This window comes from Papio anubis, chromosome 15 (assembly GCF_008728515.1).
Source record: "Papio anubis isolate 15944 chromosome 15, Panubis1.0, whole genome shotgun sequence".
NCBI lineage: Eukaryota > Metazoa > Chordata > Mammalia > Primates > Cercopithecidae > Papio > Papio anubis.
The window spans coordinates 22,338,884-22,365,110 of record NC_044990.1 but is presented as its reverse complement, the minus strand read 5'-3'; the positions used below and the strand labels follow the sequence as shown (position 1 = coordinate 22,365,110).

At 35.4% G+C, this 26,227-nt stretch overlaps 1 protein-coding gene across 12 annotated transcripts in view; it reads left to right on the top strand.

Moving 5' to 3' along the window:
* CCDC122 (coiled-coil domain containing 122) overlaps positions 1-13,799 on the top strand; it is a 39,515-nt gene extending 25,716 nt beyond the window's left edge. For 11 of the 12 annotated variants that reach the window (XM_021929590.1, XM_021929597.2, XM_021929593.1 and 8 more), the window contains one exon: positions 13,103-13,799. In XM_021929590.1, coding sequence (XP_021785282.1) covers positions 13,103-13,252 — 150 coding nt within the window. In that variant the 3' untranslated portion in view covers positions 13,253-13,799. Of the gene's footprint in view, positions 1-9,270; positions 9,474-13,102 lie in introns of all 12 variants that reach the window. The other variant, XR_002518337.2, reaches the window with a different exon arrangement.
* The last annotated feature ends 12,428 nt before the right edge of the window (positions 13,800-26,227 follow it).

Here is a 26,227-nt window from a genome sequence, read left to right as displayed (position 1 = left end):
GCAGTAGTAGCAGTGCAGTGGGGTGCAACTCATCAGCTGCAGCAGAGTGCTCATGAGTCCTGGGGTGCTTGCCTCCCTGCAGGCATTCACTACAGTGGCAGAGACAGTGTAGCTGCGAGGAGATAGGGGGCCCCTGCTGATGGCTGTGTGTTTGGTCTCACTGGTGGTGGTGTTGACTCAGGAGCAGGGTGCTAGTTGGCACAGATCTGTGTCCAATTTACCATTTAAAGCATATAATTCAGAGACCTCTTATATAATCAGATATGTGCGACGTTCACCAAAGTTAAATTTAGAAATTTTCATCACCTCACAAATAATCTTGTACTTTTTAGCTATGACCTCTTTATCTCTCTATTGTATTTACTCATATTTTTGCTTTATTATGTTGTTTCTTCCTGATATTCTATGATTTCTTCTTCTTTCATTTCCTTTTTGTATACAACTTCTAAAATCATTCTTTTAGGGTAGCTCTGCTGGTGACACATTCTTTTATTTTTTTCATGGAAGAATGTCTTGATTTCTCCTTCATTTCTAAAGGCTATTTTTGCTGGATACAGAATTCTGGGTTGACAGTTCTTTCCACAGTTGAAAAATGTTATGTCACTTCCTTCTGGCCTCTGTGATTTCTGGTGCGAAATCTGCTGTAATTCAAATTGGTTTTCCTATATATGTAAGGTATTTCTTTCTTGGTGTCTTCAAGATTTTCTGTCTGCAGAATGAGCAGGATTGGGGAAAAAACATTTTTCTGTTTTCAGAAGTTTTACTATGACATGTTTTTGCGTGGATTTCTTTGCATTTATCCTGTTTGGAGTTCTCTCAGCTTCTCAATTCTGTAGTTTTATATCTTTTGCCAAATTTAGGATTTTTCAGCCATCAGTTACTTGAATCTGTGCCTTCTTTCTCCTCTCCTTCCATAACAAAAGATATGACATCTTTTGTTATAGTCTCATAAGCCCCTGAGGTTCTATTTATTTCTATTTTCAATCTGTTTTCTCCCTTTTGTTCAGATCGAGTAACTTTAGCTTTCTGTTTTTCAGTTCACTGATTAGTTTTTCTGTTCTCCCATCCACTCTTAAATTCCACTGAACTCTTCACTTTGGTTATTGTGCTTTTAGTTCTTAAATTTCCATTTGAGTCTTTCTTATATCTTATATTCCTTTGCTCAGACTTTCTATTTCTTACATTTTTTCCAGGCATGTTTGTAATTGTTTATTGAGGCATTTGTATGACAGAGGCTTTAAAATGCTTGTCATATAATTTTAACTTCTGTGTTATGTTGGTGTGGTGAATGTTGGTTGTGGTTTCTTGCTCAGTTTGAGATCTTATTTTTTGGTGTTACGAGCCATTTTTTATTGAAACATGGACATGTTGGGTATTATGCTTTAAGATTCTGGATCTTCACTATTTCCAGGTGGCCACTGGGGTCTAGATTCTGCTACCAGTCTCCACTGACTCCATTGTTTCCCATGGAAGCGGGAAAGGCTATTCTGTAGGCCTCTGCTGATATCATTCTGGGTTGGAGGGAAAAGGAATCCTTGCTACTACTCCTAACATGGCCTCCAGTGACACTGCGAGGACATGGCCTGGTTACTACTGAGTACTGGTGAAAGTCCTGACTCTCTACTAGACCTCTTTTGATATTACATCAGGGAGGAGAAGAATATTACACCTTGATGGGCAGAGAAGTCCAGGATCCTCAAATGGGCTCCAGCGACACCACAGTGTATGGTTTCTTGCTGCTTAGAGAGGATTAAAACTCCTGACTCCACAGTTAAAACTCCTGGCTCTTTAGTTAGCTTTCTCTGAGAGTGCACCAGCAGGGGGATTAGGCACTTCATTACAGCCTTGCAATGGTAGAAGTTTAGGCTTTCTACCCAGCTGTTGCTGGCATGAGTGTTGGAGGGGCCATAGTTTTTTCTGTGGTGTTTGACTTTAGTAAAACAGTTACTGCCTACAAGTTTTCTGTCTCACTAAGCTGCTATTTTCCTTATCTTTTGACTAGATGGAGCAAATTTTTCTTAGGGCTTTTTGTCTGTACTTCTTGGCATTTCCAGATTGCTATCTTCTCCAGAATCCTCTCTGGGATATATGAGGAAAAAAGAAAGCCCATGACATTACTTGGGTCTTGATGTTCCCTAGACAGTTTGCCTTCTTCTCTCCAACTTTCAGGAGCTTCTGATGTTTGTTTTATATACAATGTCCAGGGCTTTTAGTTCTACTTATCAGGAAGAATAGGTAACTGAAGTGTATCAACTTCATCTTGCCAGCAGTAGTATAAATTGGTAAAGGATGATGTAAGTGGTCACTAATGTTAGATTTAGAGGAAATGTTACTGAGGTTAAGACTTCTGTTTTTTGATGTTTCCATCATAAAACTTCTTGTCATGAAATTTAATAAACTTTTTAAGTTTTCATAATAGGGACACCTCTGTTAAGATTCTTTTGAACTTTTTCATTTTAATTCTATTACTTCTAATTCATTTAAAAGTTGTCCCCAATTCAGTTTAAAAAATGAAAATTTAAGAACTTAAAGATTCTCCACAACAAATTATGAAACCGAAGGACAAATATAGTCAGACCATTGTCTAAAATGTTGCATTTGTGTCAATAATTTTATTTATTCCATGATGAGAATTGATCATTAATATGAGTAACCTTCTTCTCAAAACAACCAGTTTTTAAAGAAGATGAATTCAAATACCAAAAGATTTTTATTATTTCTTTTTTGGAGTCTTTTTTCTATCCCTTCTGAATATCTTTAGCCATGGCCTTGTTACAGTTCAAGAATCATCTTTTGCCTGGAGTACAGCATTGTTTTGTTCTAATTCTTTTAAATATTGTGTTTTACATATTTTAGTTCTCGTATTAATCTTACTTTTACATTTTTTGGTTCATAAGAATAAAAAATGGTTTTTGAATATCAATGTTTTCCTGTCAAATAAATGCTTTCAGTATTTTTAGGCCATATCTGAATGAAAAAAGCTTTTTCAAATATTTATTCCCAAAATGTCCTTCCCCCCCAATGTCTATTGTCTGTCTTCATATATTTTGGAAGAAAGGAACTAAAGATAGAGTGGAGAAAAAAGATAAGCTATGAGTCATTGACAAAAAAAATTGGGGAAGCAAAATACAAGGCATGCAAACACAAAGCTTCAAATATAACACATTTAAGCAACAATCAGTGGTTTCTAGTTCAAGGTTAAAAAAAAAAAGTGTTATTTCCAAATCCAAGAGTTTTCATACAAAGGATACTGGAGCAGTTGAGAAGTTTTTAGCAAATGATGAATGCTGCAAGCAATGCTTTGGGATAACAGACATTGTGTAAAGCATTGATGGCTTACTCTTGCCTAAATTTTGTACAGCATGAGTTTGAAATTTAAAAGAATAGGGGAAAATTGTGTACACTTTCAGAGCTGCTAAGGGTGATGAACAAAGCATGTTTAATTTAGTATGATGTAATACACAGCTATATAATTAACAAATGTATTCATTTATTGAGGTCAGCAACAGAAATGATTACACAACTAGAAAGCCAGTCCTATGAGAAAAACCCAGAGCCTGGGCACGGTGGCTCATACCTGTAATCCCAGCACTTTGGGAGGCCAAGGTGGGTGGATCACTTGAGCCCAAGAGTTTGATACCAGCCTGGACAACATCGCAAAACACTGTCTGTACTAAAAATACAAAAATTAGCTAGGCATAGTGGTGTGTGCCTGTATTTCCAGCTACGCAGGAGGCTGAGGTGGGAGGATTGCTTGAGACTGGGAGGAAGAGGTTGCAATGAGCTGAGATCATGTCACTACACCCCAGCCTAGGCAACAGAGCAAGACCCTGTCTCAACAAAGGAAAAAGAAAAACCCAGAGAAGCAAAGGGAAAAAAGCTGATCTGAAGGCAAAGTAAGAATTATTCAGGTAGATACAAAGATAAGATAGCAACTAATTATTCTCTTTTGTAGAAAGTATAAGAAGAAATGTCCAATGTTATTAAATCTGTTATTATTTATTGAATGCCTGGTATTTTTGAAGCACTTTATATAGGCTATCCTATTTAAATTCCCCATAATAACATGTCTTACAAAATTTTAGAAAATTTAAATAACTTGCACAAGGTTATATAGCTAATGATAAATGACAAAGTAGGATATGAATCCAAACCTGTTGGACTCTATTTTCCCACTTCTTTTTTAAATATAGCTTTTGTTTCTAGGAATACATTCTCCTTAAAAAGGATTAAAATGTTAGAAGAAAGGCTATAGTTCCTTTTATACCACCTTCTAGCATGTTGTTCTCTCTCATTACTCTCACCGCTTATTAATGGTACACACAAACACAAACCCCTGTGGGTGGAAGAATATTATGTAAATGTATTATATGTATCATTTTGCAACTAATTTACTTATTCAACAATCTGTCTTGTAGATTTTTCATATTGGTGCAAATTGGCCTGCTAATTATTTTTAACTGCTGCAAAATATCCCACAGTTTGGCCATACCTTAATTTATTTAGCCATGCTACAACTGGTGAACATATAAGTGGTTTCCAGTTTTTTCAATATTAAAAGTAATGTTGTAGGAAACATAATAAACAAACCCTTTGCACCAAGAAGTAGAATTACTGGGTCATGAGATAAAATCTGTGCTCTTTCTGTTACATAATACGTTCTCTTAATAACTATGAACACAACTAATAGTAATAATATCTTATAGTTGAAATAATTTTATACTGTTTTATGGATTCTTACTCCTTCATGAGGTTGGATGAGTAAATGTTGAATTTTTCCTTATTGGAAGCCCCAAATTTGTATATTAGGTCACCTCAAAAACTTGGCTGTAACTTAAACTGCACACACGAGGGATAAAATTCCAAGGAGCACAGCTGGGAAACAATTAGAATGCTTATAAGCTGAGTAGAGATTTCAACATCTGTCCACTATAGCAGCTGCCCAATTCCCACAACTGCCAAACTTTAGGAGTAAAGACCACATCTATAACTAAGAACTAAAACAAAGCTGGACTAAAGGCAAGACCTAGATCTAAGGACAAAATTGAAATAGATATACTCTAACTTAAAGTATAAAACAAAGTGTCACGAGTTCAAGATGATCCACCAGTAATTTAACTGACAGAACAAAACACTTTTCAGAGGAAAGTAATAAAATTCAGAGTTTTCAACATGTGCACAATGGTTAGTAATAAAACATTACTCAATGTGAGGAAAAAGAAAAATATTGGCCGGGCATGGTGGCTCATGCCTGTAAACCCAGCACTTTGGGAGTCCAAGGTGGGCAGATCACTGGAGGTCAGGAGTTTGAGACCAGCCTGGCCAACGTGTTGAAACCCCGTCTCTACTAAAAATACAAAAATTAGCCGGGCGTGGTGGTGGGCGCCTGTAATCCCAGCTATTCAGGAGGCTGAGGCTGGAGAATTGCTTGAACCTGGGAGGCGGAGGTTGCAGTGAGCTGAGATGGTGCCATTGCACTCCAGCCTGGGCAACAACAGTGAAACTCCATCTCAAAAAAAAAAAAAAAAAAGAAAGAAAAAGAAAAATATTATCCATAGCTAAAAGTAGAATCAACCAATAAAAATAGCAACAGTTGACTCAGAAGTTGTTAGACAAGGACTAGAAAACTGTAAGTATGTTACACATTCTACAGGATGTTTATAGTGGATATACAAAAATCCTTTTCATTTTATAATTAAAGGAAGTGTATAATGATTGATATTGTGGGTAAAGAGAGAGGATTTTAATCACATAAAACAACCAAATGGAAATCTTAATACTGAAAAAATAAGTTGAATTTTTAAAATGTATTGATAAACAACAGTTGGTGGACTTTGTTTCCAATAGACTTGCACTATAAAAAATGCTAAAGAAAGTTTTGTTTTGTTTTATTTTTAGAGTTGGAGTCTTGCCCCTGCCCAGACTGGAGTGCAGTGGCACAATCTCAGCTCACTGTAGCCTCTGCCTCCCGGGCTCCAGCAATTCTCCTGCCTCAGCCTCCCCAGTATCTGGGACTATAGGCATGCACTACCATGCCCTGCTAATTTTTTGTATTTTTAGTAGAGATGGGGTTTCGCCATGCTGACCAGGCTGGTCTCGCACTCCTGACTTCAGGTGGTCTGCCCACCTCAGCCTCCCAAAGTGCTGGGATTAAGGCATGAGCCACTATGCCCAGCCTAAAGGAAGTTTTTAAAGCTGAAAGGAAATGATACTGGGAAGGACTAGAAATGGAAAATATATACATAAAGAGATGAGTCTTTTTTTCTTTTGAGTAATTCAAAAGTCATTTGACACTTTAAATACAAAACAATAATGGATTTTGGGTTTTATAAGATGTAGAGTAAGATATATATCAAGAATAGCCTTTTGTTGTAAGGTTCTTATATTTTTACATGTACTGATATGTTAATTGAAGACAGATTGTGATAAGTTAAGAGAATATATTAAAATTCCTAGAGCAACTTAAAAAAATACATAAAGGTATAGGCATAGCTAGAAGGACAAAGGAAGAAATAAAATGGAACAACAAAAAATACTCAACCCAAAAGAAGACAGAAAATGAAGAAAGTAAAAGGACAAAAGGGATTAATAGATGACAAACATTATGATGGTAGATTTTAACCCCAAAATATCATTAGTTACATTAAATGTAAATGAACTAAGCATTCCAATTAAAAGGGGGAAAATTATTAGACTGAATAAAATCAAGTGGCAAGCATAACCTCTTCACAAGAGATGCACTTCTAATATAAAGCCACACTTAGTTTGAAAGTTAAAAAAAGGAAAAAGATAAACTATGAATACACCAGTCTTTAAAAAGTTGGTGTAACTGTGTTAATATCAAGTAGATTTCAAGATAAGAACTACTAACCAAGTTAAACAGGGTCAGTCAATTCACCAAGAAGGAATAACAATTCTCCATGTATATTTACATAATGGAGCTTCAAAATACATGAGCAAAACAAACAGAACCAAAGGAAAAAAAGAGACATCTATAGTCATATCAGAGATCTTAACTTTTTTGAGTAATTGATAGTACAATACAGAATATCAGTAAACATATAGAAGATGTGAAGAACTTATCCATCAACTTAACTTAATTAACATTTATAAAGTGCTGCACATAACAACTACTGATTACACTTTAAGTGTACATGAAACATTCACCAAGACACACAATATACTAGATTATATATTTCGAAGTTGAAATTCTATTATCACAGCAGAATTCCATTAGAAATCAATAACAGTGAGATAGCTAGAAAATACATAAGCTTTTGGAAATTGAGCATTATACTTCTAAATAACCCATGAGTCAAAGAAGAAATCACGAGAAAAATTAGAATATATTTGAAATTGAAGGATAATGAAAACACAACATATGGAAAACTATGGGGTGAAGCTAAAGCAGTGTTTACAGGAAAATTAAGTTTTTAATGCCTATAATAGAAAAGAGAAAAAGATTTGAAATCAACTATCTAAGCTTCTACCATCATAGACTAGAAAAATAAATTCAGCAAAAAGTGAATAGAAGGAATTAAATGATAAATAACAGAAATCAATGAAATAGAAAAACGAGAAAAAAATCAATAAAGTCAAAAGTTGAAAAGAGTAATAAAATTGAGAAACCCATAGCAATACTGATCAAGAAAAGAGAGAGATTAGTAGGGACATTACTCCAGGTTCTGTAGACTTAAAAGGGTGATGCAGGCCTATTATGAAAAACTTTATGCCAATTAGACAAACAGACAAATTCCTTGGGGAAAAAAAAAAACATACTATAACACAAGAGGAAATTGCATCCATGTTTAACCTTATGATCTATTTCAAATTAAGCTTTATGAATGGTGTGAGGTAGGAATCAATGAAATTGAATTCATAATTAAAAACTCTTCCCATAAATGAGACTCCAACGGACACATTTTCATTAGTGAATTCTAATCATATATTTAAGGAAAAAATAATGCCCAATCTAAACAGACTATTTCAGAAAATAGAAGGGGAAACTCCTCCCAACTCATTTTAGGAGGTGAACATAACCCTGATACAAAAAGAAAAAAAATCAACAGGAATCCTATCAGAAAAGAAATCATAGACCAATGTCCCTCATGAGTATAGATGCAAGTCTCTAACAAAATACTTGCAAATTAAGTTTAGCAATATAGCAAAAGTCTAGTACATTACAACCAAGCGGGATTATCCTAAGAATACAAGGCTGGTTCAACTTTCAAAAATCAAATGATGTAATTTACTGTAGTGACAAAATGACAGAAGTAAAAAAGATATAACCAACTTAATAGTTTCAGAAACAGCATTAGACAAAATTCAACACTCTCAACAAATTTTCAGAGGGTAACAAATTTTCTGAGAGTAACATCTTAGCAAATTAAGAATAGAAGGAAACTTCGTCAACTTGATAAAGGGAATTTATTTTTAAAAAACAACCTTATAGCTAACAACATATCATACTTACTGGTGAAATGTTAGATGCTTTCTCCCCTAAGATTGGGAACAAGGCAAAGATGTCTGGTATCACCTCCTTTATGCATCATTATTCTGGAAGTCCTAATCAATGTTATAAGAAAAAAATAAATACAAGGCATAAAGATTGGAAAGAAAAAAGTAAAACTGTCATTATTCACAGATAGCATAATTGTTTATGTAGAAAATCTTAAGGAATAGAAAAGACTAATAGAACCAGTAAGTGAATTTAGAAAGCTCATAGCATAAAAGGTCAAAATACAAAAATCAGTTACATGTTTATGTAGTTTCTGTATAGTAGCAATAAACAACGAGGAAGTAAAATGAATAAAACAAAACTTTATTCATTAACACTAAATGACATAAAATACTTGCTAATGAATTTTGTGAAAAAATGTGCAAAACTACAATAAAAATTGCTGAGAAATTAAAGATACTAAATAAATGGAATGATATTCTATGTTCATAGTTTAGAAAACACAATATTATTAGTGTCAACTTTCCCTTTGAATGATGTATAGGTTCAACATTGTTCTATAAAAATCCCACTAAGTATTTTTTCCAGGAATTGATAAGCTAATTTTAAAATTTACGTGAAAATGCAAAGGATCTAGTAGCCAAAACAACCTTATAAAAGAAGAATAAATTTGTAGGACCTAATCTACCTGATGTTAAGATTTATTAAAAAGCTATACTTATCAAGTAACTGTAGTATTGGTAAAAGAATAAATAGACCAATGGAACAGAATGGAGTTCAGAAATTAATCCTATTTTGTCAATTTGACAAAGTTTTCAAGGCAATTCAATGAAGAAAGGAAAGTCTTATCAACAAGTGGTGCTGAAACAACTGGATATCGGTGAGGAAACAATGAACCTGTATCTCCACCTCACAACAAACACAAAAATTCATCTGAAATGGATCGTAGATCTCAATGTGAAAGTTAAAACTCTAAACCTTCCAGAAGAAACTATAGGAGGATATCTTAATTATGGTGGGTTAGCAAAGATTTCTTGGTACACAAACTTCGCTAACCATAAGTGAAAAATATTGATATGTTAGACCTCAAACTTTGAAACTTTTACTCTTTGAAAGACACCATTAAGAAAATGAAAAGGGCTGGGCACAGTGGCTCATGCCTATAATCCCAGCACTTTGGGAGGCCGAGGCAGGAGAATGTCTTGAGCCCAGGAGTTGAAGACCAGCCTGGGTAATACAGTAAGATCTTGTCTGTACAAATAAAAAATTAGGTGTGATGGCGCACACCTGTGGTCCTAGCTACTCAGGAGGCTGAGGTGGGAGGATCACTTGAGTCCAGGAGGTCGAGGCTGTAGTGATCTGTGATCATGCCACTGCAGTACAGCCTCAGCAACAAAGTGAGACCTCCCCACTTCAACAACAACAACAAAAGAAAATGAAAAGAGAAAATCACAAAAGTAAAAATATTTGCAACACATGTATATGCACAAAGGACTTGTATCCAGGACGTATAAAGAAAGAATTCCTATCAGCCAATAATAAAGTCATACAGTCATTTTTTTAAAAAATGGGCTAAAGATTTGAACAGAACTTAACAGAGGAAGACATAGTATGACCAATAAACACATGAAAAGATATATAACACCCTTAACACCAAGGAAACAAATCAAAACCACAATGAGATACTATTCACACGTTTTTACCCCTAGAATGATTAAAGTTCCAATGAATATTAATACCAAATGTTGCTAAGGATATGAAACAACTGTCAAGATCATGCACTGCTGGGGAGATTATAAGATAGTGCAGCTGCTTTGGAAAAACAGTTTGAGAGTTTCCTAAAAAGTTAGCATATACCTACTGTACAAACAATTCTCCACCTAGGTGTTTACTCAAGAAAAATGAAAAAAAGTGCCTTAAAAAACTTGTAAAACTTGTATATGAATTCTTATAGTAGCTTTATTGACAAAAGCCTCTAAATAGAAACATCACAAATATCCCTAGAAAGGAGAATGGAAAAATAAATTGTGGTATGTTTATATAATGGAATACTGCACATACTACCTGTGAATAGATAACTTGTCCAGCCCTATTATTCTATCATTTTATCAGTCCATTTAAAAGTAGATGTTTTGCTATAATGAGATGCCACTTCACATCCATGAGCATGGTGTTAAAGCAAACTAAATATGGCCTGAGAAGAACTCCATACTTCTTAGACAAGATTGAAAACCCAACTTACGAGTATGTGTCTGTAACAACAGCTGAGTGTTGGACAATCCCAGTGGCCATACTTCAGCCACTCCTAGACTGCTGAGTGTTCAAACTGTGTTCAAATAAGGCAAACGCAGAGCTGTAGCCAATCCTGCTGTTTCTGTACCTCACTTCCAATTCCTATACCTCACTTTACTTTTTTTGTCTATACATTTCTTCTGACCCCGAGACACCCCTGGAGTCTCTGAATCTGCTCTGATTCTGGGGAGTGCCCAATTTGTGAATCATTCATTGCTCAATTAAACTCTTTAAATTTAATTTGGCTGAAGTTTTTATTTTAACGATGGCCATAACCAAAAACATAGATAATAAGTATTTTCAAGGATGTGAAGAAATTGGAACCTTCACACATTACTGGTGTGTAAAGTTACACTGGAATGTAAAATTATACAGTCGTTTTGAAAAAGAGCTTGGCAGTTCCTGAAATGGTTAAACATGGACTTACCATATGACCCAGTAATTCTACTCCTCACTGTATACCTGAGAAGTGAAAACATATATTCACACAAAATCTTGCAGACAAGTGTTCATGGCAGTATTATTTATAATAGCCAGAAAGTGGAACCAACTCAATAGGGAATGACTGCTGATGGGTACCAGTTGATGAACATGTTTTAAAATTGATTGTGATTATAGTTGTGAAACAGAGTAGAAATGGAATTTAGCCCTCACCATGATTTGGCCCCCACCCCTACTAATACATTTTTTCCATACCCACCCATTACCAGACCTTGCACCACCCCATCCATTGGGGTCATCCCTGCTGACCACAAGATACCTCTTGAAACAGAGATAAGCAGCATCCCACTGTAAACCTTACTCAAGGGAGTTAGCCTTATTGCAGGCCTGTGCACAAGACCAGAAGAATGGCTGATCTTTACCCCATGCCTCATTATAATACTAAAAGCCTCACCCAGGGAAGAGCTTATCCATCATATTTTGATCATGCAATGTACATGCTAGCATGATTTCTCACTGTGCCTGCACACTCTGCGCTCCACCATGCACTGTAATGATACTCCCATACCCCATGCACATTCCTGTCACCTTTCCTAAAAACACCACAAAGACCTGCCCTTGGAAAGCCAGCCAGCTAACTCTTGCTCCTGCACTGTCTCCATTGTGTTCAAACATAAGCCCCCAATAAAAGCCTTGTTTGGGAAACTTGCTCAGCCTCATGTCAATTTCTATTACATGAGAGCCCAAGAACCTGTGGTCGGTAACAGTTGTACAACTCTGTGAATATACTAAAAGCCATTGAGTTGTACACTTTAAAGGATGAATTATATGGTATGTGAATTATATTTCCATAAAACTGTTTTTTAAAAAGATTGAGTGTTCTTGTGGCCCAACACCAAGACCAATGAAGCACTTTCCACTGTGCTTCATTGCCTTCCAGTGTATCCTCGCCTGGCTCAGCATAAATGATGGTTTATTTAATAGCAAGGAAATGGACTACATGATCTCCTGGATCTTTTAGACCGAATGATCTATGTTTCAGTGAATCACTGGATACAGGAAATGGGAAATGGAACCATTTTTCTTAACTGATGTTAAAAGAAAAACTTTAAATAAATTTGATAAATTTAAAACTTTAGACAAATTTAAATTTAATAAAATTAAATTTAACAGAGCTTAATAGAAGAATGATGAGAGAACCAGCAGCCCTCAGAACCAGCAGAGGTTCAGAGAGCTCCACTTCACAAAGTGGGCAGGCAACATTTATGGACAGGAAATGGAAATGAGGTGCAGAAAGAGTTTGATTGGTTACAGCTCAATGTCTGTTTTATTTGAATATGGTGTGGTCAGCGGACCACCTGTGATTGACCAAAGCTGGCTGCTGTGGTGGACTGAGTCTCAGCTATTGTTACAAAAATGTACTCCTAGTTAGGCTTTCAGTTAGTTTAAATACTGTTAGGTTGTGGTTCCTCACATAGGGACTCAAAGTAGAGTCCCCCAGGACAAATTTAGTTTAACACTGGTAACGCTCTTAACAAGAAGACATTCCATTATGGATACTTCACTTCAGCTCAACTCCCAAACTCTATCACCTGCTAGCTATGAAACTTTGGTCAAATTACTTGAACTCTTTTATCTTTGGTTTCTTCACACAAAAATGAGGATAATAATACCCGTATCATATGGTGTTATAAGAATTTAATTATATGCAGAAAGCTCTCAGCACAGTATCTAACATGTAATAAGTGTTGAATAAATAGTTATACAATTACTGTTTATTTTATCATAATTATTTATAGTGTATAGTTTCTAATTAAGTGCTTTCCTCTTTAGAGCAGTCAAAATATTATTTATGGCTGTTTACTATTTATACTTCACAAGCCCTGTTGATGTGTGCTCTTCTTTCAATAGGTACAACATAAGAGATACGACGCAATTCTTAAGCGTTTGCATTGTCAGGTGAACAAGCTTCAGGCAAATAGACGACAGTGGCAATGGAACATTCAACAACTGGAAAAAACTGCAGCCGAATTAAGAAAATGCATTGGAATGCAAGAATAACATTGCCATAGGGCAGTGTGGAACACAGACCATGACAACAAAAATTATGGGACAGAACATTAAGAAAATCTTTTGGATTCTTAATAACAAGCATCCACTATCAGAGGCCTGTCTTAATGACAGATGTCTTTGGTTGTTGTTGTCGTTGTTGTTTTTAAATCAGTCATCCATTTGTTAAAATGCCTTCTAACCCTACACTTGATAGCAGTAGACAGACAATAGGAATGCCTACAGAAAAATAGTGCAAGAGTCTCTATGACTATTGGGAGTGTGTAAAATGTATTATGCTCATGAATACCTGTTTATGTTGCATTTGCTACCCTATAAAGTAAACATTTAGAAGGGAAAAAACACTTGAATTTTCAATGATTTAAATTGTTAAGATATTTTCAAATGTTTGTCTGTTTCAAACTTTTTCTTGGAAGTTTTTTTTTACAACTGCCTTCACAGTAGCCCATAAATATTGATATTTATAATAATGTTTTTGTATGTTCAATGCTTCAAATATTTTACTCCATTTTCTCTTCTGTCCAGAAGGTAACAATCATTTTTCTTTGTTATAAAATAACATATTTTAGAGTGATACAATGAATAAAATATTTTGTTCACTTTTCTTTCTATAAATTATTCATATTCTGTGACTAAATTAAAGTTATAACATCATGTAACTCTTAAGAGTATTACTCAGTATAGACTAACATATTTTTTCTCACTGAAAGGCAAAATGTCAAAAATCAAACGGTAACTTGTCCCTTTCAGAAAAAAGTGCTCCCCTTTTTCATGGTTCCATTGAGTCAAATACTTAGAAACAAAAACAAATAGGAAATATGGTTTTAAAATATTCATTTGTTAATACCACACATCTACAGCCATCTGATCTTTGACAAAGCTGAGAGAAACAAGAAATGGGGAAAGGATTCCCTATTTAATAAATGGTGCTGGGAAAATTGGCTAGCCATAAGTAGAAAGCTGAAACTGGATCCTTTCCTTACTCCTTATATGAAAATTAATTCAAGATGGATTAGAGACTTAAATGTTAGACCTAATACCATAAAAACCCTAGAGGAAAACCTAGGTAGTACCATTCAGGACATAGGCATAGGCAAAGACTTCACGTCTAAAACACCAAAAGCAACGGCAGCAAAAGCCAAAATTGACAAATGGGATCTAATTAAACTAAAAAGCTTCTGCACAGCAAAAGAAACTACCGTCAGAGTGAACAGGCAACCTACAGAATGGGAGAAAATTTTTGCAATCTACTCATCTGACAAAGGGCTAATATCCAGAACCTACAAAGAACTCAACCAAATTTACAAGAAAAAAACAACCCCATCAAAAAGTGGGCAAAGGATATGAACAGACATTTCTCAAAAGAAGACATTCATACAGCCAACAGACACATGAAAAAATGCTCATCATCACTGGGCATCAGATAAATGCAAATCAAAACCACAATGAGATACCATCTCACACCAGTTAGAATGGCGATCATTAAAAAGTCAGGAAACAACAGGTGCTGGAGAGGATGTGGAGAAATAGGAACACTTTTACACTGTTGGTGGGATTGTAAACTAGTTCAACCATTATGGAAAACAGTATGGCGATTCCTCAAGGATCTAGAACTAGATGTACCATATGACCCAGCCATCCCATTACTGGGTATATACCCAAAGGATTATAAATCATGCTGCTATAAAGACACATGCACACGTATGTTTATTATGGCACTATTCACAATAGCAAAGACTTGGAATCAACCCAAATGTCCATCAGTGACAGACTGGATTAAGAAAATGTGGCACATATACACCATGGAATACTATGCAGCCATAAAAAAGGATGAGTTTGTGTCCTTTGTAGGGACATGGATGCAGCTGGAAACCATCATTCTTAGCAAACTATCACAAGAACAGAAAACCAAACACCGCATGTTCTCACTCATAGGTGGGAACTGAACAATGAGAACACTTGGACTCGGGAAGGGGGACATCACACACCGGGGCCTATCATGGGGAGGGGGAAAGGGAGAGGGATTGCATTGGGAGTTATACCTGATGTAAATGATGAGTTGATGGGTGCTGACGAGTTGATGGGTGCAGCACAGCAACATGGCACAAGTATACATATGTAACAAACCTGCACTTTATGCACATGTACCCTAGAACTTAAAGTATAATAATAATAAAAAATAAAAAAAATAAAAAAATATTCATTTGTAGGATTAAATAATTTCAAACAGACAGCATCAAAAAAAAAATGTAAATCCATTTTCTCCTTACCTTTTTATGTGCCTAAAATTCAGTAAGTGGAGCTGATACAAAACCTGATATTAATAATCTTATTATGTCTAACAGTAATAGTTTTATGATGGCTTAGCATGGCTTACTATGGCTAACACTTCAAACAGCTTATCCTGTAACACAGTCAGCTTTGGTCCATGACTCAGAAACAGCTACAGTGAAAATGGTGAAACCTACAGATTGTGGGGAGTACACAGTATACCCAGCTGAAGACAAGTCAGAACCAAATGCTGATTATATAAATAGATTTTAATGTAACTTGCATATTAAAAAGTTATTATACTTTGTAAGTTTAGTTATCACTTATAAAAAATTCTAGTTTTCTAAACTGTTTTAAAGTTTATATTGGGATTCAAAACATTTGTAAATGATAACACCTTGAGTTATAGATTTGAAAGTTTGCTTTTAAATTCAGATATGAAGAAAATAGGTGTAATCTGCTTAAGATAATGTGCTCTGCTTGTAAGTTTTAATGCAGTTTTCTAAAATATCCTTGATAATCCATATACCTATTTTACATTTTATGGCAGTCAAAAATTATTTGAAAAAGAAACCTTTTTTCCCTGTTTTTTCTTATCTTCGAAACTATTTCAGATAATAGAGGCTTTCAGATTAATGAAGAACTAAAATTTGAGATATCCAAAGCCTGATGATTTAGTGGATATGATATTTCAACACAATCACAAACTCTAAAATTAGAAAATTGAAGTTATTTTTAATTTTAGTTCTGTGTAATTGAACCTAGCTTAGAATATGAGCCCTTTTGCTTAGTGGCATTTCACACACATGCTTCTGGTTTAAAACTCAGTCTCTTTGGGATAAATATTCGGTTCAAAATTCTCCTCTTCCTCATTTTTTTTTCTCCATGGAAGTGTTCTAAGTTCCGGCGGACTTGTGTCATCAGGGACACTGCTCTGCACCAAATGTCGTTTTCTGATCTCACTGGCCTCTGCAGAGATCTAATCCATTCTTCCTCGTGTTGAGGATCATCATGAGTCTGCGCTGTACCTGCAATTGTTTAGTCAATACGGTCAGCTTCATTGTCCAATCACAAGACCTCTTCTAGCCCTATTTCATTTTCTGTCTGCATGCTGGTCAATTTTTATCTCTTTGGGAGCTGTTATTCTACCCATGCATTCTTCCCCACTCCTTGATTTCAGTATAAATGGATTCTTTCAAGGTTCTCAGTGCTTTTAATGGCTTAGCAAAATGTCAACTCTCAAAATACCGAGTATTCTGCAAAGGAACGCTATGATTTCAAGAATACTGTTTCTACTGTGGACTTTTAAAAAAGCCTCATATGAAACTCAAAGCAAATATATTACTTCTCAATTCTCAGTAGTATCTGTCCTGACCCAGGCCTGCTAGGCACCATTACCTAAATGATCAGTAAAAGCTAACAAATGCAAGGAAACAGAGGGAGGGAAAAAAACCCACAGTTAACATCTCAAAATATTACTACATGTGGAATCTGTGGACAAATTATAGTTGACCAATGTAAAGAAATTGATATCTACTTAAAGCCGTATCTTAAAAACCATGGGAGTCACCATATTTTACACACTAAAGCCAGTTAAGTCAGCCATTACAGACACTTTCATGGCCAATATAAATGGTCTATATTTTGTCTGTTAGACTGTGTCTCTTCCAGTCAATTGATTAATCATGCTGTTTTCCAAAAACACTGTAGATAAAAAATAACAACACTAAACAATGATAAAGTACTGAGTATGCTGTGTCCTATTTGACAATTTGTATACATCATTTCATTTAACTCTCAAAATAATGAAAACATATATTATTTTCCCTGATTTGCAGATGGGGAAACTGATGCTTAGGTAGAGTAACTTGCCTAAGATTTCATCACACAGCACGTCAGGGGCAAGGTTGAAATCAAAGCCCTATTTTAGCTACAAGGAACTACAAGAAAATGATTCCAAGGGCAAGATTCAATTTTATTATAAGTAAGTAATAATTTATTTCTACATTTAATCTATCATTTTGATATATTGAAAGGCATACAATAAATTTAATCAAGGGGAGAAATTTTGTAATTAAAAATAAATGGCACACAAATGCATAGGTAACAGTACATGAGGGTCAGGGTCGGTATAGTATTTTGGCTGTGGAAAATGGAATCCCATTTATGAAAATTGCTTTGGAACCTTTTAAAGTTTACATAGGACATTGCAACTAAAACTCTAAATTTCTATGTTATTTTACATTGAACACAGAATTCACTGTTTATCCATAAAATTTATTAAAGGGCTATGCGAATACTATAGTGATTTGGAACTATTTGGGGGGAGTCAGGAATTCAGAAGAACATGGGGTTTTGATTTGTTAGTTGCTCATAGTTTAGCTTCTCATATTTTTAATATTATAAGAATTTTATTTTTCATTAACTAAGCTAATGATTACTAAAGGTAATGATCAGCAGCTAAAAGTTATATGCCTGTCAAAAACAGCCCATGTTATCTGTTATTTGAATTTATAATGTATTTCTAAGGGAAGCTTTTTTTTTTTTTGCTGATAAAAGTGGCATGTAAGGAATGGGTCTTCTATATCACATGAGCTACCATATAATACTTTCTCTTGAATATTACTGAACTATGACCAAAACCAAGAAAAATAAATTGAAACAGACACTAATAGAAAAATAGATCTATTCAATACATAGCTAAGAATAGGTCGCTCCAAATTGCTTTTTCTTTTCTGTAATGTTCTATTTAAATAATGACTGTGAGCTCTAGATCTTTAGAAAAATAAAAATAGCATATGATCTGGTAATGACAGGGTTGCTGTTTACATAATCCAGTGAAGACAGACATGAAGTAATGAGACTTCAACCTCTTAATTAATGAGATGATGTATTCCAAAAGAAAATTAGAGTTCATGTGGTAAATAGTTTTAAAAGGCTTCTTACCCACAAAGCTCTCTGGCATAAAAATCATGTCAAAAATGGAATAAAACACTTAAATTACAGATATTTGCCAGCATTACTCACTCACATAACACAAAGTAATTTAGAGGCATTGACATATACTGCCAGTCTAAGATGAATTTTTAAATATTTTTTGTCCAAAATAAGTAAGTCAAGACACATCATCTACTTCATCTGCTATTGCTGTCTCCCGAACATTATTTTACATGAAATAGACGTATGTAATCCCGATGCTTGTTTTGGAGAGGCTTCCTTGAGATGATTTTGAGACTGTTTCTCCCAGAATCCATAGTGCTTCTTTGTGTATATGACACTGAAAAAATATATAGCAAGCCTACAATTTGCATTCGTTATTTTTGTCTTCAGTGACCTAGTGTTAACTAATTCATGCACAGGAATCTAAGCCAGATATCTGGATCCCTGTGCATGACCTACACACCTACTTGGCAAAAAATATCACATGATTTTCTCTTCCACCTTTTCCACAGAGACTGTCTAGCCACTCTCAAGTGCCATTGTTTAAAATGAAACCTCTCTGAGAACACTTTCTTCACTTAGATGTAATATTGACTTTGCTGGGCAGTTAAATAATGTTGATAGTATTTTAATTTTAATTTGTGGTTCATACGAATAAAACATATAAAACATTCAATTCAGAAAAAGATCCGTCCTTACTCTAACCTTCCACTAATTTAGAATATTTGTCTTCTAAGCCTTTCAATCTCAATTAATCTGTCAATGTAATTTACTCATGCACAGTTTTCTAATAATTAGTGTAATTCTCTCATGTTTCTTTCATCTCTTTTAATAAAAAAAGCAGCTTCCTCATTCACACCTCAGCTTTTTCAGTCCCTACACAGCCATAAGTTGCACCATCTTCAAGCTCCAATTCTCATTTTTTGTGGTAACTCCAAAGCTTAGTCCAGTGGCCTCAACTTAGATCTCAGTCATTGAAAATAATCTCTTCATTTAGAACTGGCTTATGCAAGAATCTATCATTTCTTTACTTTGACATGCCTCACAAAGAAAAACTTTCTGAAACATTGTGCAATAGACACAGTTACTGCTTTGCTCAAATCCTCTCAGATTTTTAAAAAATCCTTTTTGGGCAGCACTCTCCCAGTTGAGTCATGCTTTTGCCTCCAAAAACTCTCACCTAAGACTTTCTTCAGGATGTTTCCTACCCTTAAAGGGACTTTCCTTGATATTGCAGCCTTTCTTGGCTTCTTTTCCCCCTTACCAGTCTTGCTTCCTTTACCAATTTCTCTGAGGAAGCCTTCAATAATAAATCACTGGCTCAAGAATCTTCATCTCAGAATCTGCTTCTGGGAATCCCAAACTAAGTCACCTTACAAGATTAATCACACATGGAAATCTCTATTTTCAAGAGATGACTATTGTTCTACTCCCTGTTCCTCCCTCCTCCTTTACCCCAAATCAGTTCCACTCCCAGCAGTAGCCAAAGGAAAGACATCTAATCACTGTCCCATTCAATGTAATTTTGACATGATTTATTTGCTTTAAATAGAAAAGCAAACCAGGCCAGGCGCAATGGCTCATGCCTGTAATCCCAGCACTTTGGGAGGCTGAGGCAGGTGGATCACCTGAGGTCAGGAGTTCAAGACCAGCCTGGCCAACATGGTGAAACCCTGTCTCTACTAAAAATACAAAAATTAGCTGGGCGTGGTGGCGCGTGCCTGCAATCCTAGCTACTCAGGAGGCTGAGGCAGAAGAATCACTTGCAGCTGGAAGGCAGAGGCTGCAGTGAGCTGAGATCGCGCCACTGCACTCCAGTCTGGGCAACAGAGTGAGACTCTATCTTAAAAAAATTAATAAATAAATCTAGATTCTGAAACCCCAATTTAAAAGTTTAGGATATTTTTCAACTATGTTGAGGTCACACAATTTTTTAGACAGATTTATTAGAAGTCTCATGCAACCAGACCAAAAGAGTGATATTTGGGGACAATATTTTGGTTGTTCTCATTCCGACTAGATGACAAAGACAGGGACATGGACAGGAGCAAATTATGTCTGTACAGATCCTATGTCCTTCTATAATCACCTTGGTTCTCTCAAACCATTCTTTCTCATCTTTTAAAATGAGCTGGTTGGGTATGTTGGCTCACACCTGTAATCCCAGCACTTTGGGAAGTCAAAGCAGGCAGATCACTTGAGGTCAGAAGTTCGAGACCAGTCTGGCCAACATGTTGAAACCCCATCTCTACTAAAAATACAAAAATTAGCCAGGTATGGTGGCACACGCCTGTAGTCTCAGCTACTCAGGAGGCTGAGGCAGGAGAATCACATGAGGCCAGGAAGTGGAGGGTGCAGTGAGCCGAGATCGTACCACTATACTCCAGGCTGGGTGACAGAGCAAGACTCTGTCCCAAAAAAATAAAAATAAAAATAAAATTAAAATTAGCAATTCTCCCTTTTAGCCATTCGTTGTCACATCTACAGCTCAAAAAACACTAGCGTAATAGTGTGATGCAGATGAAGAGCAATTAACTCTGAAAATTATAAAGGAGTATGGATCTATAGGACATAACACTGCAAAATATCAGCCACAGCATTTGTCATCATAGTTACAGAAAACTTAGAGTAACTTTAACAGTATTTATTGTCAACCATAACATGATATATTTGTAATATTTTTACTATATCAGAACTTAAAATATAAGATTAGTAACAATTTATCAAAATTAATTGTTAGTGTTGTAAAAATGATTTTAGCTTACGCTAAAGTCAACACAACCTTTTTTGCCCTGGACCTCAAAACACTTGTAAACTTGTAAATTAATAGTGCTAGTCCTCAACATTTGTAGCTTATATACAAATAATTTAAAACTGCCACAAAATGTCATACACTTATGGAAGTGGGGCATAGTAATAGGAACAAAACTTGAATATTGACTTTTAAAGAACTAAATTTATTTATTTAGTTCTTTAAATAAAATTTATCTCACACTGACCAGTGTGAGAGCCCAAAACAGGAAACTGATGGCAAAGAATTCTAACCAATTTTCATGTTATACCTTCTCTGTGTTAGGTAACTGCAAGAATAAATATGATGTAATTCTTCTTACCCAGGAGATCAATTTAGTTGGCAAGAAAGACGTGTGTGTGTGTGTGTGTGTGTGTGTGTGTGTGTGTATCTGTATAAAATAGGCTCAAATATGATGTAAAACATCCTGTAACAGAAGCATAAACCAAGCCCTTATTTTATTTTGGAAACTCAAAATAAGGAGAAATTAATCCCAATTGGGGAAGGATGTTGCTTAAAGGAAGACTTGGCATTTGACGTGGCTGCAAAGCAAGTATAAGTTCTCATGGATATTCTCATTCATTAGACTCGAAACATTCCTATTTTATTCTCCATTGTAATCTCCACCAGCTAGCAGACACCTGACACATAATGTGTACTCTGATGTATGTTGAATAAATTAATGAACAAGATAATCAGTCTCATCAAAATCTCCCAATATCCTATCTTCAGTCTTTCCTACCTCTAATCTTCACTGTCAGTACCATTGCTTGAGTTGCCTTCTTTGAGTAAAAATTGAGCATGTAATGCCTCTTCTAAAAAGTAAGAAGAAGAAAAAAAAAAACCTTTCCATGGGCACAAAATTCTTGCCATGAGTAAACAGCAAACACTTTAAAATCTGTCCCCAACCTGCTTATCCAACCTGATTTTTCCCATTCTATCTAACAGATAAACTGTGTACTTCAGCCAAAACAAAATTCTAACTCTTCTCTAAGCATGTGCTTTACCATATTATTCCCTCTGCCTGGGAGTTCTCTCTCCCAACATACAGGAGTCAACTCCAACTCCAACTTTAGGACAAATTTCAATGGTTACAGCTACAATAAAGCTGAACTTCATTTAACATGTCTCAATTTCTCTGCAATGCCACAGTTTAGAAGCACAGCCATCCCTCAGTATAAACAACGGATGGGTTCCAGGACCCCTATGTGTAACACAATCTGAGCATGCTCAAGCCCACAGTCGGCCCTGCAGAACTTCTGCATAGCAAAAGTCAGCCCTCCATATACATGGTCTTGCATCCCTAGAATACTGTATTTTTCATCTGCATTTGGATGAAAAAGAATCCCATGTAAGTGGACTCACACAACCCACGCAGTTCTAACTTGTGTTATTCAAGGGTCAACTGTACCAAAAAAACTGTATCATGATTTCTGAATCAAATTTATAGAGACAGAGGCTTACAATTTAGAGAACTTATGTAAGCCTTCTCGTTTAGAATAGATTAAAATCATTTTAAGCTTTTGAGTCTTGGGCTCCATTATGAACAGTCTAGCATTTGATTGACATAAAATGATACCAAATAAAAGATAATTCATTTATGATTTATAAAAGAAAATGAAAATTCATTTTTGCTGGACTATTTCCAAAATCTACTTTTATAATTTTACACCAAAATGTATGAACGTTTATAAATACTCAAGCATTTTTTAAAAATGCTTTTCTGGAACATGTAATGATACTTTTAGGTAGCTCTAATGAAAGTAAATGTGCTTAACAAGCCACAAGAAATATGCTTTTGTGTCCTTTCATTATAAATACTTTGAACCATGCTTTAAAAGAGTTTTATATATTGAATAATTATGTAAAATATTCCATCTTTAAAAGAAAAAGCTGTAATAAGCTTCATGAAAATACAGCTAACCAAGTGGGACTGTCTGGGAATAGAAACGAAAATTCTTATTAAAAATGGAAATCATAACATTTCTCTGAATACAGTACTATAAATTAGTCATAAATGTAATAAATATTTAAGATGATTTTGGGCAATTTCACTTTGTTCTATTGTTTCTGTGTGGTTATGCATGGTTATGAAATTTAACTATAATTCGAATACAGTTTTTTCCAATGATACGCTTTATATTGTTCCTAATTACATCTACAGCAAAGTCATTTTCAGAAAACCAGCTTTCTGTGTCTATTAAATTATTTTTTTTGCACTGCTGAAAATAACCTCTATTTTGATCACTTTCAAGTAGTGTTTACTTTTTTCCTCTAAAGTTACAATATCCTATTCGTTGATGGCACAGGGGTTTTGAGTACTTTTCAGAGTTTTGGCATCACAGGTATTCTTAACCGTGCTTATTAGACCTTAGAGAGTGCTAATTTTCTAGTACAAAGGGAGTTTTGAGCTTTCATTAGGATGTTTCCCAAATGCTTTAATTATCAAATACAGTTTAGCACAATTATGGCTGCTTTAGCCAGGGATATTTGAGAAATAACGTACACAACAAAATGGAAAAGCACTGGGTAGCTAATAAATAAACCACCACAGTAACATGATTTACTATCCCATATGCCAAAGAGATAGTATGTGTTTTGTGGTATTAACTATTGTAATTGTGAATACATCACAATTTAGGTAAATAAGTTCAAAAAATACGATGTCCCTGAAATTGTATGCATTCTTTGAATCTGAATTAACAAAATAGCACTATTTAATATGGTGAGCACTAGAGCAGAGTGAAGAAAAAAATGAAAGGCTAAATATACTTTACTAAATAATGGGGGAAAAATAACTTAATAATATGCATGTTTCCAAGTGTATAAATTCACTGAACGGGTTGAAACAAAAAGTAGATTACAAAGCATTACAGACAATATATTCTACTTGTGTTTTTTAAAGAGTGACTATAAGTTGTGTTTCAAATTGCTGGGAATATTTAACCCATGTCCAGATCGAGTACTGTTTTGTCTGTGCTAAATAGTTCCAGTTCTTCTTTTCTAAGAATGTTTATTTTTATTTTAGATTCAGGGGGTACATGTGCATGTTTGTTACAGGGTATACTGCATGATGCTGAGGTTCCACTTCTACTGATCCCGTGACCCAGACAGTGAAGATAGTACCCAACAGGAAGTTTTTCAGCCCTTGCCCTACCCACTCCTTTTAGAGTCCCCAGTACTATCTTTATGTCTGTGTGTACCCAGTGTTTAGCTCCCAGTTATAAGTGAGAACATGCAAATTTTGGTTTTCTTTTTCTGCATTAATTCACTTAGAATGGTGGCCTCCAGATGCATCCATATTGCTGCAAAGGACATGATTTCATTCTTTCTTATGGATGCATAGTATTCCATGGTGTATATGTACCACATTTTATTTATCCAGTCCACCATTTATAGGCACCTCGGTTGATTGCACGTCTTTGCTATTGCGAATAGTGCTTCAATTAAAACACATACCCATGCAAGTGTCTTTTTGGTAGAACAATTTATTTTCCTTTGAGTATATACCCAGTAATGGTACTGCTGGGTTAAATGGTAGTTCTATTTTTAGTTTTTTGAGAAATCTTCAAATTGCTTTCCACAGTGGCTGAACTAATTTACATGTCCACCAACAATGTATAAGCATTCTCTTTTCTCTGCAGCCTCACCAGCATCTGTTGTTTTTGACTTTTTAACAATAGCCATTCTGACTGGTATGAGATGGTATCTCATTGTGGTTTTGATTTGCATTTCTCTGATGATTAGTAATGCTGACCATTTTTTCATATGTTTGTTGGCCACTTGTATATCTTCTTTTGAGAAGTGTCTGTTCGTGTCCTTTGCCCACTTTTTAATGGGGTTATTTGATTTTTTTCTTGTTGATTTGTTTAAGTTCCTTATAGATTCTGAGGAATCTTTGTCAGCTGTATAGTTTGCAAATATTTTCTCCCATTCTGTAGATTGTTTGCTTACTCTGCTGATAGTTTCTTTTGCTGTGCAGAAGGTCTTTAATTAAGTCGAAATTGTTAATTTTTGTTTTTGTTACAATTGCTTTTGAGGACTTAGTCATAAAGTCTTTGCCTAGGCTGATGTCCAGAAAAGTATTTTTTAGGTTTTGTTCTAGGATCTTTATAGTTTGAGGTCTTACATTTAAGTTTTTAATCCATCTTCAGTTAATTTCTGTATGTAGTGAAAAGCAGGGATTCCATTTCTATCACAACTTATGTGGCATAAGTGCAAGTCCTTTCACCATGCTAGTCACATCCCTTTGGATATACTCTTCCTTCACATTGTCCGATGAAAGTTGAAGAAGAGAAAATGATACTGAAGATACAGTCTCAATAGTTGCTTATATAAGAGACCTATTTCATCCCATATTTGGGACTCAAGTTTCTACTAATGCAACCTCAGTTTACATGTGCTTTTCATGGTAGTCACAGCATACTGTTCACTCATATTGAACTCACTCCTCCAATCTGAGAGATTCCATTGGCATAAAAAGGGTTAAACTCCTTGCTAAAACATGAAATCATTATTTATTGTCATTTAATACATTTTTTGGAGGGCAAAGCAAGACGACCCAATAGAAGCCCACACCACTCATTCTCCCAGCAGGAACACCAAATCTAACTACACGCAAAAGAGTACCATCATCACAAGAACCCAAAACCAGGTGAACAATCACAGTACCTAGTTTCAACTCCTATTTCTGAAAGAGGCTAGAAGAGACAGTCTTGAATCACGAAAACCATCACTCCTCCATAACCCAGCAGTGATTGGGGGCTCAGAGAGAGAGAATCTGTGCACTTGGGGGAAGGAAAACTGGGGGACTTTACACTGAACTCAGTGCTGCCCTGGGAGTAGAGAGCAAAGGTATGCTGGGGTCAGCCAGCGCCCATGCATGGGGGAGGCTTTCAGAGCAGACCTAGCCAGAGGGGAATCACCCATCCCAGTGATGGAAACTTGAGTTTCTCTGAAGGCCT